General features: G+C 37.5%; 1 protein-coding gene across 3 annotated transcripts in view; it reads right to left on the reverse strand.

The window, feature by feature from the left end:
- The window catches only part of CEP89 (centrosomal protein 89), a 1,387,439-nt gene that overhangs the window by 838,168 nt on the left and 533,931 nt on the right, over window positions 1–15,340 (reverse strand). For all 3 annotated transcript variants that reach the window (XM_044081875.1, XM_044081874.1, XM_044081873.1), the window contains one exon: window positions 5,907–5,979. In XM_044081875.1, coding sequence (XP_043937810.1) covers window positions 5,907–5,979 — 73 coding nt within the window. The remainder of the gene's footprint in view (window positions 1–5,906; window positions 5,980–15,340) is intronic.

Genomic DNA, 15,340 nt, shown 5'->3' on the forward strand with positions numbered 1-15,340 from the left:
ACTCTGTCTTTGTGAAAAAAAAAAACAAATACGGTGGTTTGGAAGTCAAAGCTTGAATTTCTGAAATTATTTGTGCAGAAGTTATGGCCACCAAGAAAATAGTCTTCCAAGAAAGGAATTTAAGATCGCACTTAGCTGCTGGTTTCAAAGGGGGTATACAATAGCTTGCAGTGCCAAATTTAGGTCCCAAGGGGGTGTAGAGTCTTTATAAAGGGATCACAAGAAACAGCTCTAACCCCAAGTCGTCTCCAAGTTGCAGTAAAAGTTATAAATTAAAAACAGGATATACCACTTGTAAAAAATAAAATATTTATTTAACCACTAAATCACTTCAAGCGCTTTCATCTCTGATCATTCAAAGACTTTATCAAGATCTTTATAAGGGGACTTTAAAAGGAGAGTTTCTCTCAAAACACCTTTGCAGAATTTATGTGAAGCAAGTGAAAAATCTTGGAAACCAATGTGAAAGCTGGATACTGCTGCTAATTGGACTTTAATAGTCAAAGAAAATGACCCTCCTTTGAAAGGTTGGGCTAAAAAATCAAGAATATCATGAATAGGAGCAGAGAAGGGATCAATGTTATTTTGTAGTGCCCTGTGAATGAATCTTATTAATTTATTGAAGTACAGCTTACATGTAGATGGTTTATGAGAAGACAGGAATATGTGACGGACTGGAGACTAGAGCACTTGTTGCTTGGCAATTAATGGAATTGGAGAAGCCAGCCTAAGATTGAAGATATCTGGGTGAATCATGCCCATCGGATGAGACAGGAGTTCTGGAGTTGGATCCACAATCCACGGTTTGTGAAGTGAGGCCAAAGGAAGGAGAACCAAATCTGCCACGGCCAATATGGTGAAATGAGGATTACTCTGCTCTTCAACTTGTCTGCTTTCTGAAGAAATTATGGGATTAATGGAGTCGGGGGATAGACATAAAGCAGACCAGAGTGCCAAATGTGAAGAGGAGCATCCCTCTGTGACTCCCACTTGGGGAGATCAAGGTGAAGTAGTTGCTGCACTTGTTGTTTAATGGGAGAGGTGAAAAGATTGCAGCAAGGATGACCCCATTAACAGAATATCCTTTCCATCACATTCTGATTAATCGATCATTCGTGAGGTAGAAGAATGCACCTACTCAATTTGTCTGCTATCACATTGGACTTTCCAAAATATGCATTGCTATGAGAAAGCGGTTGGATGAGATCACCCACTGCCACACTCTGAGAACTTCTTGACACAAGGGGTAGGATCTGGTTCTTCCTTGTTTGTTGATATACAAGACTACTGACATACTGTCTGTTTGAATTGCAATCGTTCCTAAGGGAAGAGCATCTTGGAAAGCCTGCAACACTAACAGCACTGCTCTCATCTCTAGGATGTTGATATGCAAGTTGGCCTTTGTGGGGGACCAAGTGCCTTGGACTGTTTTGCCCAGAAAATGCCCCCCCCCCCCCAAGCAGGAAAGCATCCGTGGTCACTGTGGCCTTGAGCTGGGGGAAAACAAACAGATGACCTTGTAGTATCTGATCCAATTGAATCTACCATTTGAGATCTTTTTTTTTGCAAATATTGGTGATCTTTATTTGAGCCAACATTGGTTGTCGAAGGATAGACCATTGTGCTGATAACAGAGATTGCAGAATTCTCATGTGAAATCTGGCCAGCAGGACTAGCTTAATTGCTGCCGCCATTGATCCTAGAGTCTGAAGAACCAGTCGTGCAAAGATCTTGATGCTGCAGATTATTTTTATGACTTGTGATGTGATTGCCTTCACTCTTGAAGGGGGAGTGAGGCTATTGTCTCTTTTCTGTTGAGAATCGCTCCTATAAAGTTTAAACTTTGAGTGGGTTCTAGATAGGATTTCTCACAGTATATAGACATCCCTAGACATAAACACATCTGGAGAATGTTGTCTCTTGCCTTCAATAGTTGATGTTTGGTTGGGGCGGACATAAGCCAGTCGTCTAGATAAGAAAACAGCTGGAATTCATGCAGTCTCAAGTGAGCTGCTGCTACTACTGCTGTGCACTTGGTAAACACCATGGGGGCTGTGGTGAGACCAATCGGCAGTACTCTGAACTGATAATGACTGGCTTCCAACAAGAAGCATAGGTACCTCCTGGATTTTTTGTTCATCTTTATGTGATAATACACATCTTGAAGGTCTACCAAGCACATCCAGTTGTCCTTTTCCAGAAACAGAAGAATGGACTGAACTGTGACCATCAGGAACTTGTTTCATCAAACTGATTTGTTCAAGTTGCTGAGATGCAAGATTGGTCTCCAGTCCTCTGTTTTCTTTGGCACTAAAAGTAAGTTCCAGATCCTCTTTGGTCTGATGGGACCACTTGGATGACTCATTTTTCTAGCAGCTTTTGTACCTGAATAGCTGCTTGTTCCCTCTGGATGGATGGAACATCAAGGATATTTCTGCATTGAGGAGAAGGAAGGGAAAAGGGTAGTATAATATATCCTCTGGAAATGATCCTTGGCACCCAGGTATCTGATGTTAGGCTCTCTGGTGCAGGGACAGTCGACCTCCAATCGCCTTCAGAGGAGGGCAATCAAGCTTCCATTCATGAGTGTGGGAAGGGTCTGCCAAAGAAAGTTTCTCTGGACCCTTCATTTTGCAGGTCTCCTCTGCCATAAAGGTAGCGTCTACCATTGGAATTCCCCCTTCTGCCCTTGGGGGGAACTACTTCCATGTGTGTCTTAAAAAGACCCTTGGGATTTTCTGAACCACATTTTTCTACTGCTTTGATGATTCCTGGAGAACGATCTCTGCAGAGTGGAGAAATGTATGCCCACTACAGACAGGATCTTCCCATCTTTCTCGCACCTGTATAATGCGTCCCTTACTTTAGGGCTAAAAATGGACATGCTGTCAAAGGGAGCATTGATGAACAGAGACTTGAAAGGCTCCACAAAGTCACACAAGCGCATCTGACTGTGCCTCCTCATGGCAATGCCTGAACATGCTGCTCTACTTTTTCCTTTGGCTACATGTGAAATGAGCCTCATGGAAGAATTAGATATAGGCTGGAGGCTCACGCTTCCTCAGAAATGGATCCTGAGAGGTCTCTGAAAGCTCTTTAATCAGATACCTCAGTAACCTAGTAAAGTGTGCCAGGTAGTTCAGGGACCATAAAAAGAAGGTCGCTGAAGCATAGACATGGTTCCTGTACCTATCCATCACCCAAGACTCTATGTTTGGGGGATGTTTAGAGGAACTTTCCTCAGCTAATTCCTTCTTTGTGACCACTGCCACAGCCATGGCATCCACAGGCACACCTTTTGTTCAAAATCTTTTGTCCTCAGGAATGGTAATTATTTTGTCTGGTCTTTGGGGGATCGTCTCACTGGTGTCAGGGGCCTTCCATGCCTGCCAAGAGATCAACTCAATCAGCTCGTTGATGGGCAGAGTCACCCATGAGGTAAACAGGTGGGTACCAAAAGCCTCTAGATACGCAGACTCCTCTGGAAATGATCCTCAGCACCCAGGTAACTGATGTTAAAAGGATCACTTGCAATCACCTTTTTATTTTAGAATTTCCAGGACGCATCGTCAGGAGGTAACCTTGGGGACCCTTCAGCCTCAATGAAATATGTGTCTCCAATGACTTTCTCTTGCACATCTTATTCTTAGGGACCTCCAGAGTGGTATGCTCTGGGAGGTTTCAAGGAATGCCCTGCTGGGAAGCTTAGGGTTTCAGTACTCACTATCCCTGTGGAGAAAAAGGTTGAGAGACTGTACACAGAGATGACAACGTTGGGGGCTGAAGATCCGAGGAGGTAGGGGCTATCTGATCTGCTGAAGCACATATGGCTCTCTCCAAATCTCAAAGGTTTACCTTCCTTGAGAGGGACAGGACTCTGGATTGAGAGGGTGAACCTCTGGATCCTAGGCCTTCCCTGCTCTGAGAATAATCCACCTGAGGCAGAAGCCGGAGCCAAGCTAACCTGAGTCGAAGCCCCTAGGTGCAGGAATAGGTCCAAAACTTCGAAGTTAATCCCAACACCTCAAACCTGAATAGGCAGGTATGGCTCTAGCTCCAACTGAACCAAAGAACTCAGAGCAAATGTTGGATCTAATGATAGAGTTATCTACAGATCCGAAACAGATGGAGGCAGGTGGCTTGAATCCAAGAACTCTGAAGCTTCAAAAGAAGTCAGAGAGGATATAAAGGAGGGGTAGTTGATATACAGAACTCCTGACCTGAAGGGGTAGGAGCCAAGGAAACCCCATGGCATACTCTGCTCCCAGAGAATTTTTCTCACCAGGCTCTCTATGTCCTCTTCCATCAAACTCCTAGAATAATGGGTAGACATCAGAAAAGGTGACTTTGGTCTTTCCAGAAAGGGAGAAGGCACTCTTAATGGAACTGGGTCAAGTGATGGTGAGTATTGGGTCCTTGGTAAAACAGGTAGGCTTGAAGCCAAATCAATTGCTATCTGATTAGGTGAAGGTTTAGACTTGTCCAAAACTGGATCCAAAGAAGTGGATGGATCCATATGTTTCCTTGTCCTGATTTTTGGATCCAAGGAGATTGTAGAATCTGAAAGTTTGGGTTTTTTAACTGATGGATCTGAAGTTGGAACTGACAAAAGCCTCTTTGTTAAAGTTTCAGAATTTTTTGAGGAAGAAAAAGGGCTAGATGATGTTGATTTGCCCTTTTTTAGCTTATCTGAGGGGGAAGCTCCAGATAATGCCTCACTGACTGCTGATAGAAGTAGATCCTTAAGAATTAATTTATTTTTGTGTTCAACCAGAGCACTATGGTTGAATACGTGCCATACAAGCAATCTTCCTGAAGATGGTGGGGTCCCAAACAATACAAACACAAAGTATGTGAATCAGAATAAGACATTTTTCTACCACACTTTCCACACTTTTTGAAGCCAGACAGTCCTTGTTGTTTTTCTGCCATACTGAGGGGGAGAGAACAAGTTAAGCAAAAAGATTAAGAATACAAAGATAAACGGAGAACCCCGAAAAACTATTTAGAAAAGAAAAGAAGTTTTAAATTCAGTTAAATACACTTATCTGCTCGAGTGCAACTGATCACCACGTTTAATGCAAATAGCGACAAACGAGATCTGAGGTACTTAGGAAGGGTGCATTATGGGTAAGGTAGAAGCTCAAGAGTTTTTTTTGTTACCATGAGCTATAGTACTGGCCGAATCAGATCCGAATCCATAGGTTGAGGATAGAATAAAAATTGACAACTTCAGATTGCACTTTTACGGCCCTGTTTACATTTGCCATGAATAGGCTGGTTTAAAATTAAACAATACATATATTTTCACACCTACCTCTAAGTATATAAAAGCTGACATGTTTATAACATTATTAAAATATCTCTGATTTTTTGTTTCTGAGGATTGCTTATCTGTGATGAATAAAGGCTTGTTGCTTTGGAACACTACCTGGGATTTCATGATTTTTGAAATTATTGTGACTGAGTTCATCAACAAAGTTTTAAGACCACTAGTTTTTCTGTTTTTTATTTTTTCCTCAACACTCGTGGTGATGAGGTTGGAATTAGACAGATTCTTGTGCTTGTTTATTTTTTTAAATTTCGGACTCAAAAGGACCAGGAAACATCAAGGTAATACACCCACGTTGCCAGTGCTTTAAAGTATGGTTTAGTGAAATACTTCAATAAAACTTTGAAGTCTAACAAGGCCACAGAATAAGAACTGGGTCAGTTAATTCTTTAACAGGTGCCACCAATGTGTTTCATAGGGGTGTGTGTGTGTGTGTGTGTGTGTGTGTGTGTGTGTGTGTGTGTGTGTGTGTGTGTGTGTGTGTGTGTGTGTGTGTGTACGTGCTTAGTCACCAAACATAATTTTCATTAGACAAAGACTTCTAAAAAAATGTCAGAACGCAAGATTTTTTTACCTCTCTCAGTTTGAGATTTTAGATTTTCTGAACCGTCAGTCAATTCACCGGACATAATTACCTGGCTTTCCTCCTAGAAGAAAACAAAGAACTGCATTTTTATTTAATCACATGCTATAATATTTTGTGGTTTATCTTTCTGATGTACAAGCATGTGAAAAATGTAAACGTTCTACACTTTAAAGATGGCTAAACAACCTTAACAAAAACAAAATTTGGTTAAACAGTTTACAAAGCTATCTATCTCTATAAGTGATCATAACTGTGACTGCTTTATGATAGCCTGTGCTCTTAGAAAAGGTATGACAGTTTATAAGCTATTATTAAATGATCGTCATTGCAATCATTTACAGACAGTGAGGGTACACCAACTGGGTATTCTGGCGAAGGCTCTAAATACTCTTGATCCCTTGCTATAGATCTGCTTGTTTATTTATTTATTTATTTTTGTTAACAAGGTAAAGCTGTGATCCTTCTGGAACATTTTAGGCTCAGCCTGACATGTATCAAATGAATTAAAACATTTTGATGAATAGTAAAAAAGATAACAGCAAGTATGCAAAAGTCAGACAGAAATTATATCACATTTAAATACATGCAGCATATACAGTACTTCCCTCTCTTCTCTCAGCCTTTTCCCTTAACTGTATTCTTTTAACAATATTAATACTATTTAGGCACGTCAGCTGATCAGTAATATTTTCATAACTGACAAATGTTCTCATTCTGCAAAAGACTAATGCCTATCTTCATGCTGAAGCTCCAACAGCATTTGATAGCCTAAGCACTAAGTAAATGTAGCAATACACTACTTCGAGTTTTATATAGCTGTGTGTGTGTGTGTGTGTGTGTGTGTGTGTGTGTGTGTGTGTGTGTGTGTGTGTAAAAACACAAAGAAAACACCTGGCAAACAAACAATGCAAATAAGAATAAATGAAATACTGCAAGCAATTCATAACAAGTCCTAATTGGAATAAAAGCCTACAGCCCAGACAATGTAACAAGTAATCCAAACGCACAAAAGAAAAACAGCAAGAAGCAAATAGGGTGAATAGCTCAGTAGTTTAAATCATAAACACACACACAGCTATGAACTCCCTTTTGGTTCAGTGGCATACCTTGTGAAAAATTAAAATGCATGCATTTTTTTCACTGTATAGCAGCTATGAGAACTAAAACAGTAGTTTATTATTTCATGTATTTGAATATTATTCTCCATCATAAAAGGTCTAGGTAGATTACTAGCCATTCAGTGAGGCCACAGAACATTCATGTTCCTTTAAATGGACGGTGGTTTCACTGGTAACTTGTCCAAGGTCTGTAAAAGGTTATTTTGTTGAAAGGGGGGCTTTTTTCCCCAAGATTTTGCAACCTCAGAGGATGGGATATTAACCAAGAGGTACAGGGGCTTGACCCTGTATGGGTGTGTGTCCACTCAATGTTCCCTTCACTAAGAGCCATTTTCTTTGCAGTTTTTTATGTTCTAATTTCAGTTATATGATCCATCACTGGAACTGGTCTCATACAACTGCACCATGTCCAGTTTCACTATTATCTAGCAATCTATAAAGTGCAGAACACCTTTCACAAGCAGGATACCTAGGTGAGATGGCAGCATGTAGATGTGAATATTCTGAATATTTTCTGTCACAACAGACACGGTGAGAGTTTCTCTTGGTCTTCAGTCACCAAAGGTATAGATGCAGATTTCTTAGCTGTCAGTACATCAGGCATATTTGGTAACAAATGTGGCAATATCTGCACTGCTCACCTATTTTTTTTTCTTTTTCAGGTTCAATCTCTATGACTCTTGGCTGATTTTATCACTGACAACCCATGACCAGTGACCATTCTGTAAAGCCCATAAGGACCCTTACCTTAGCATTCCTAACTTCTGTCCGTAAGATTTGGGCAGTACTGACTTACGATAAAAGGAAAAGATAAGTTAGATTAAATACATGAGGCCTATAGTCCATTTAGGTATAACCTGGAAGCAAATGAGAGAGCTGTGTGTGTAAAAGGGTGACAACTTAAACTGCAAAGGTGATCACCTACTTAAATATCTACTGTTATGCATAGCTGCTCACAGTATTTTACTGTTGTAATTGGATGGGGTCACCACTGTATACTGTCATTTCTTATCTGTTCCTTATCTGTGGGAGGATACTAAAATGGGTCTATATTATTTTGTCAAAGATTAACTTCCTCGAATCTCCATTCATTGAACTTAAGTCAGCTTATGTTCCCTTCAGCGAATGTTCACATCAGCAAATGTTTTACACAGGGAATGGAGTTATCTGGCCAGCAGTAGGAAATTTGCCCTTTTCCCCACTGTAGTGAGATCTCAGAGTTGGTATATAAGTAGAGGGGTGCAGCCTCCCACCGTGGTGGGTTAGATATGCTACGCTGTATGTGACAGCTGAAGTGATGGACAACTAATTCTGTTCCCTGTGTAAAACATTCGCTGATGTGAATGCTTGCTGAAGGGAACGTTCACTGAGTTATGTTCGATGAACAGAGGTTCGATTAAGGTAATTTTCAACAAAGTAATATAGACCCTACTAAAACAACAGAAAATAATTCACTTCTGAGGACTAACATATGCCTTGAAGGACAGCAAAGTCAACTTTTCCTCTGCTGTTGGAAAGGATGCTCTACTTCTAGTGCTTGGGAAACATATGGACAGATATCCAAAATATCCATCTCCCACATGTTTTAAACTGACATTTGAAAATGCAGCAGTAGTAGTCATTCCCTTACAGAATGCTGGAGACCAAATAACTTTCTGTTGAGATTATAACAAAAACATTACAGCTTACCAATTATTTGGATAGAGTCTACTTGGTGGTCAATTTACCCATTTTGCAAACATAGAGGAGATGAAGAGTTATTTCATTTGTCTGACATAACTGATTCTAACAATGCAGTCTCTGAGCTACCTATGAAAGTCTATAAGAAGCATACATCTTCCTCCTTTGTTTTGAAGCTTAGGGTAAATAGTGAACAATTGGATTTTCTGGATGAGTACCAGTTCAGATACTAGTTTTGGCAAGAAAGAGGAAGTGGGGTTCAAAAGCTTAACACCGCCTTGTAGAAGGACTTGAATATAAAGGCTTGTAATTCGAACACCCTTGAAGCTATAGCCAACATGAAAAGTTTTCCAGGAAAGGAAATTCAAGATCATAGATACACTACACATGAAGGAGAGACAGTCTGCTTCTGAATGAGAAAGTTCATGTCTCAAATGGGAGATCCTGGTTTACCAGATGGCTTTAAGCAAGTACTCCCTTCAAAGACTGCTCTACCAACAGATGGTCTACAGGATGTTAGGTTGGTGGGGCATTGTGGGTAAAGGGAGGCTCTTGAGAGTTCTTGGATCCGATGATCTGGAAGAAATGGTTGAGTCGGCTCAGTCTCAGTTGAGGAATGAATGAAAAGGACATCAGATTTACTATTGTCAGAGGATACTTTGATACCAATGGATGTTTGTCCTGTGTAGCTCAACTAGAGACATCATCAGAATGTATGTGTTATTTTTCTCTTTTGTAACATCTTTATTTATTTATTCGTCACATTATTCATTTGTAATATGAACTTACATACATTAATAACAATGAAAAAAAATCACAATAACACTTTCCATTATCACATACATGCATTATACAGACGGTTTCCAACACAGCTCTGTTTGCCTGTTCTTGTGCATAGAACATACTTATACAGTTTTGAATTCCTACCAAGCTACTTATTTCAGTCATTTCTTTGAACATTACTTTGCACATTTTGTTCCAAAACGCATTGTTTATTCTTATGAAAATGACTTCCCGTTTTTTAATGACCCCTTCTCTAGGTCTTTCATTTCCTTTACAATATGGCTACAATATGTACTTCATTAACATTTTTTTTTTTTGTTTTTGGCTACTACTAACATTAAACATAATATGGCAATTCTAAACCTAGATGACAATTCATATCATCCCCTTAATTAACATAATATGTTCCCTCAACCACTCTAACAGGACATTCTTAAACTTAATTAACTCCATACATTCCCAGAAAAAAGTGTTCCCAATTTCTTCTCTCATTTCCTCCACATCTCCAAAAATCTGCTTTCTGCTTAAGGGAAAATCATCTGAAGTCTAACTGGAGTATAAAATACCAGTGTAAATATCCCCATGGAAATTTTCTAGACTTCATAGCATACCTAGAAAAACTACAAAGTTCCTCCCATTGCTTCTTTGTAATTTGTCAAATCTTCCCTCCCAACCTATTTTAATCTCCTTTGATTGTTTTAGCTAGCATGTAACATTTTATGCTCCTTAATAATTAGCCCTTTCTTAACACTATATTTATTCCCCTAAAAACTCTACCAGAGTTGGTCTTTCACTTGATATTCCCCTATTTCCCTCTCACTCTTTCTCTCACCTCTCTATATCTGTCTATATATATACACACACACACACACACACACATATATATATATATATATATATATATATACACACATATATATATATATATATATATATATATATATATATATATACATACACACACACACACATATATATATAAATTTTATATATATATATATACACACACACACACACACACACACACACATATATATATATATATATATATATATATATATATATATATATATATATATATATATTCTGCCAACAGTCCTGAATATGAAAGTCAAATACCTGCTTGGTTTCTTCCCACTCATGTCACTTTTTTCACTTTTCACCTCCAACTTATTTGCTGCCAGTAGCATTGGTCACAACTGGAACCAGTGAAAAACCTTCACAGCAACTGGTAAAATCCAAAAAGCTTTATGGTACCACACTGTTGAGCGCTTTCTTCCCTACTGAAGGGACTTCATCAAAACAGTTTCAGTTTTACAACCCAGCCCTTTTATGTAAAGAAGCACCCAATTAACCAATTAATTATACTAAACACTTACATAAAAAAACTACAGAGACATAAAAACAAGATGCATATAACAATTATGTGTATACAACAGTTCAAAACATGACATGGCATATCTGCCATACCATGTAATGTTTTGAACTGTTGTATACACATAATTGTGCCATGTGATGTTTTGAAACTTTGTATGTGAGACTCCCCCTAATCTGCAATACTTGAACATTTGTCAGTCCCTCTGAATAATTCTTGTTACTTCTTAACCATAGCTCCCTTTGTTTTATATCTACCCTATTTTTAAACTCCATCTTAATTTTCTCCCACTACTTAGCTATATTTTCAGAAGTAATTTATATCCTCTTGAATAGTTCCTGAACAATCTCCTTTTCTCTTTTTAACAGATATGTGGGAAAGAGCCAGTGTTGCATTTATTTTTATTACCCTGTGTTTTTAATCTTACTTGTTGGCACTTGATCTGACAGTTACGGGGTGTGTATCATGACCTTCAATTAAATGCACATGTTCCCATGAAATGTAAATTCTGTCTAGCTTAGCCCAGCTTTTATATCTTGGGGAATAATATGTAAATTCACTCCAAACTCCTATTACTGAAGTCACATCTTCCATGCCAAATATTTTCATAATTTTTTTCAAAAATCTACCCTCCTTTGTTATACTTTCACTTCTGCCATCCAGACACATTTTCACTGCTGCAAATCAAATTCCAGTCCCCACCAATAAGTAATATTCCTTGCTAAAAACTGATTTCTCCAAACATTTTCTTAAGCTCTACTACAGCAGTTTAGGTGGAATATAAATACCTACCAGTGTAATCCTCATAGCTTTCCAGTAGCCCCTTAACGTTACAAATCTGCCATTATCTTTTTTATCCTCTTCTGTCACTATTGGAGCTCCTCTTGTAATTAACATAAGTACTTCTCTTTTCCTTTGTCCCAGATGCCAGATGCTCTGCTGAATAACTATCTGGAAACCTTTTTTTATCAAATTCACATGGTCAGTTCTTTCCAAGTGTGTCTCCTGTAACATAGCTAGTTTTACTCTACATTAATATAGTTCTTTATTCTTTCCTTTTTATATATTTCTGTGAGACCATTCACATTTAAAGACATTACAGAAAGCATCATTATATTAAAAAGTTGCCAGTCAATAAATGCGATATAACTGGTGAAAAATGAATGTCCGGTTCCAAGGAAAGAGACAGAAAAAACCAAAACTGTTGTTTATTGGTACATCAGGTTAAGCGCTTTCATCTATCCTCCATAGACTTTTTCAGAACACCATTTCTCAAACTAACAGCCTTTAAATAGTACTAATTAATTCAAATGATCCAATCCTGTGATACACCAATTTGATCTCATGAATATTAATTTCATGGATACTGAATGACTCATCCTGACATGGATTCTCATAACACAACAACCATTTAAAATCACGAAAATACATAATAAAATAACTAAACAGTTATATTACTGTTTACGCATAATATAAAATTCATAATAAATTCAATAATAAAATTACATTGTAAAATAAATTGTAAAATAAAAATAAAAACTTAAAAATGTTAAAAATACAACTTTTAGTTGTGCCTCACAATAAACTCACAAAACTGTGGGAAACTTGTAACTCAATGAGTATAATCAACTTGGAACAATACCTACCCTACTATTAATATTGCTTTTTTCTTACCCATTCTAGGCCCCTAACAGGGGTTTGGGTGGCAATACAATAATTTAATCTGGGGTAAGTGGCTGCATTTAATAATATTTGCCACTTCACTTCTCTTTCCCCCAATATACCTTTCATGTCACCTCCTCTAGGATAGAATCTAAATTAGTACCGATGGGTTTGCGATTTTTCAAGCAACCCATAGGTGTGGATATGACTGAAATGAAATTAATGAATGTAACAAAATGTTTGATGGTTTTGGGACAAGTTTTATGGAATTTATTACTACTTGCAATGACAGTAAAATGTGTAGATTAATGAAGGAAGTAGATGAATTGAATGAAAAAATTGTTAGTGATTTGTTGTTTTCACAGTGGGAAACCTTGTATTCCAAGCAATTCGATGATGTGAGAAAAGTAGTATTAAGATTTTTGATAGAAAATGTAAAAAACTGCAGAGGGATATGGAACAATACAGATTGGGGGTAGCCTATAAATGGAAGTACAAAGGGAAGGATTGAGGTTTGGAAAGTAAGAATGTTAGCTGCCAAAGGCAGAATGAAGGTGGGAAATATCAAAAACAACATTTTTTAGGGAAGCAACAGGGATGGAAGAAGGACCACAAGGGGGATTATTGGAAACACGAATATCAATGGGAATATGACAATCAGAGAAGGAGAGGTGTACCACACCAAGGGGGGTGGATGGGAAACCAACAGCAAAAACAAACATGGAACAAGAGATAGTGCAGTCCCATAGGTTTCAATTTACCCTTGAGGACTTCAGTATATTCAATTATACAACATATAAATTAGAGACGGAACATTTCTTGTTATCTGCCAAAGGTATGAAATATGTACTGAATTGTGGATTTGACATATTGGACAATATTGTTGAATTCAAGAAATTTTTGAGGAAATTAAATCTTGAACTATTTTTTCATAGTGAAAATAAGTATGAAATTAAAAGCGACTTAAGGAAGAAAAGTCAGTTCAACCCCCACGCATAATACTCTAGTGGCATATGAGAAGGTAGTAACAGACTAATTGTACAGATAATGTGAAATAACTAAAAAGAAAAAATACAAATACAATTTAAGCAGAAAAGAACAAACAGTTTTTAATGAAATATGTGCTAATCACAATATGCAGATAATGACCCCCGACAAAGGAGGGGGAATTGTGTTATATGATGCAAATGCACAGAAAATGTATCAAATATTAAATAATTCTGGGAATTATGAAATCTCTTCTATAAACCAAATAAATATTGCCCATAGGAGAATTGACTTATACCTCGAGGAATACTTAATGGATAATAGAATAGATAAAGAAATGTATCAATTTTTAAAAGTAGAACATCCAGTATTGGCTACAATAGTGGGGTACCAAAGATTCATAAAAACATGGAGGATCCCCCATTTCGACCCATTATTTCAGGTAGTAAAAGTAAGACCTTTCCTTATGGAAAAGTAATAGATGGCTGAAAACCATTTATAGTAAGGTCCCACACATTGTCAAAGATTCTTGGGAATTGTTGAGCAGGATAAAACCCCACCTGTGGAAAGATAGTGTCATATTTTTGACAACTGATGTGGTTGACCTATTTTCTTGTATACCTAGAGAAGATGGAAACTAGGTTTATTAACAGTATACAGAGGTATACACAATTGGAATGGGAGAAAGTTGTTTTATTGGAAGAATTTATGGGTATTGTGCTGGATAATAATTATATATATTACGATGGTGAACATTACAGACAGACCCAAGGTGTTGCTATAGGGGCAGAGTATGCCCCTATGTTTTCAAACCTTGTCCTGTTAGATTGGGAGGATGAATATATGTTCACCATATGGTACCAGTTCATTAGTTGTACATCAGATTTTTAGATGCTATATTTATATTGTGGACTGGTACCATGGACAAAATAGTATTATTTTTAGAATATCTTAACACTTCCAGCCCATACTTGAAATTTATCCACAAATGTGACAAAAGAGGTATATCATATATTGATACGTATATATATACTAATATACTACGAGTAAAGGTTTTAGGTCAAAGATATATAGAAAAGATACTTTTAGTAACACATACTTGGAATTTTCCAGTAATCATCCATGGAAGCAAAAGAAAAGTATAATTAAGGGGCAATGTATAAGAACAGCCCGGATGACATCGGACTATTCGGAGATGGTAAAAGAAATTGACCATATAGGAAATATGTTTAGAGAAAGGGGATACCCCAATCAACTTATTAGTGATGTTACAGGATATGTTAAAAGAGAATGGGGGGAAAAAGTATAAACCCTTATTGGGTATGGATATGGAGACGAATGAAGAGACTACTAATAGTAATCAAAACAATAAGAAATATAACAGGGCCTGATTATTGGGGTTTAACCCTTATGTAAAGGAGGTCAAAAGTATTATACATAAAAATTGGAATATTTTGTGGTGTGATGAGGGGGTGCATAATAAATTGGGAACTCAACCCCTTTTTGTATACAAAAACTGGAAAGAATTTAAAAAGGAAAATCCAAAATAGTGATAGAAATAACGATACAAATTATGTGGGTACAAGCAAACGTGGACACTGTAATCAGTGTTGTGCCATATATGAGGAGCACACCCGCACTATAGACAATATCAACAAAACAAGAGTAAGGTTCAAAAAGGGCAACTGTCAGACCCAGTTTGTGATTTATTTAGCCATTTGTACAAAATGTCCGCATTTCTACGTAGAAAAAACTGAGAGGAGGTTAAGAAACCGAATATATGACCATCTTTATTGTATAAGAAAGCAAGATACTAA

This window comes from Protopterus annectens, chromosome 8.part1, assembly GCF_019279795.1.
Source record: "Protopterus annectens isolate FY-2018-M chromosome 8.part1, PAN1.0, whole genome shotgun sequence".
NCBI lineage: Eukaryota > Metazoa > Chordata > Ceratodontiformes > Protopteridae > Protopterus > Protopterus annectens.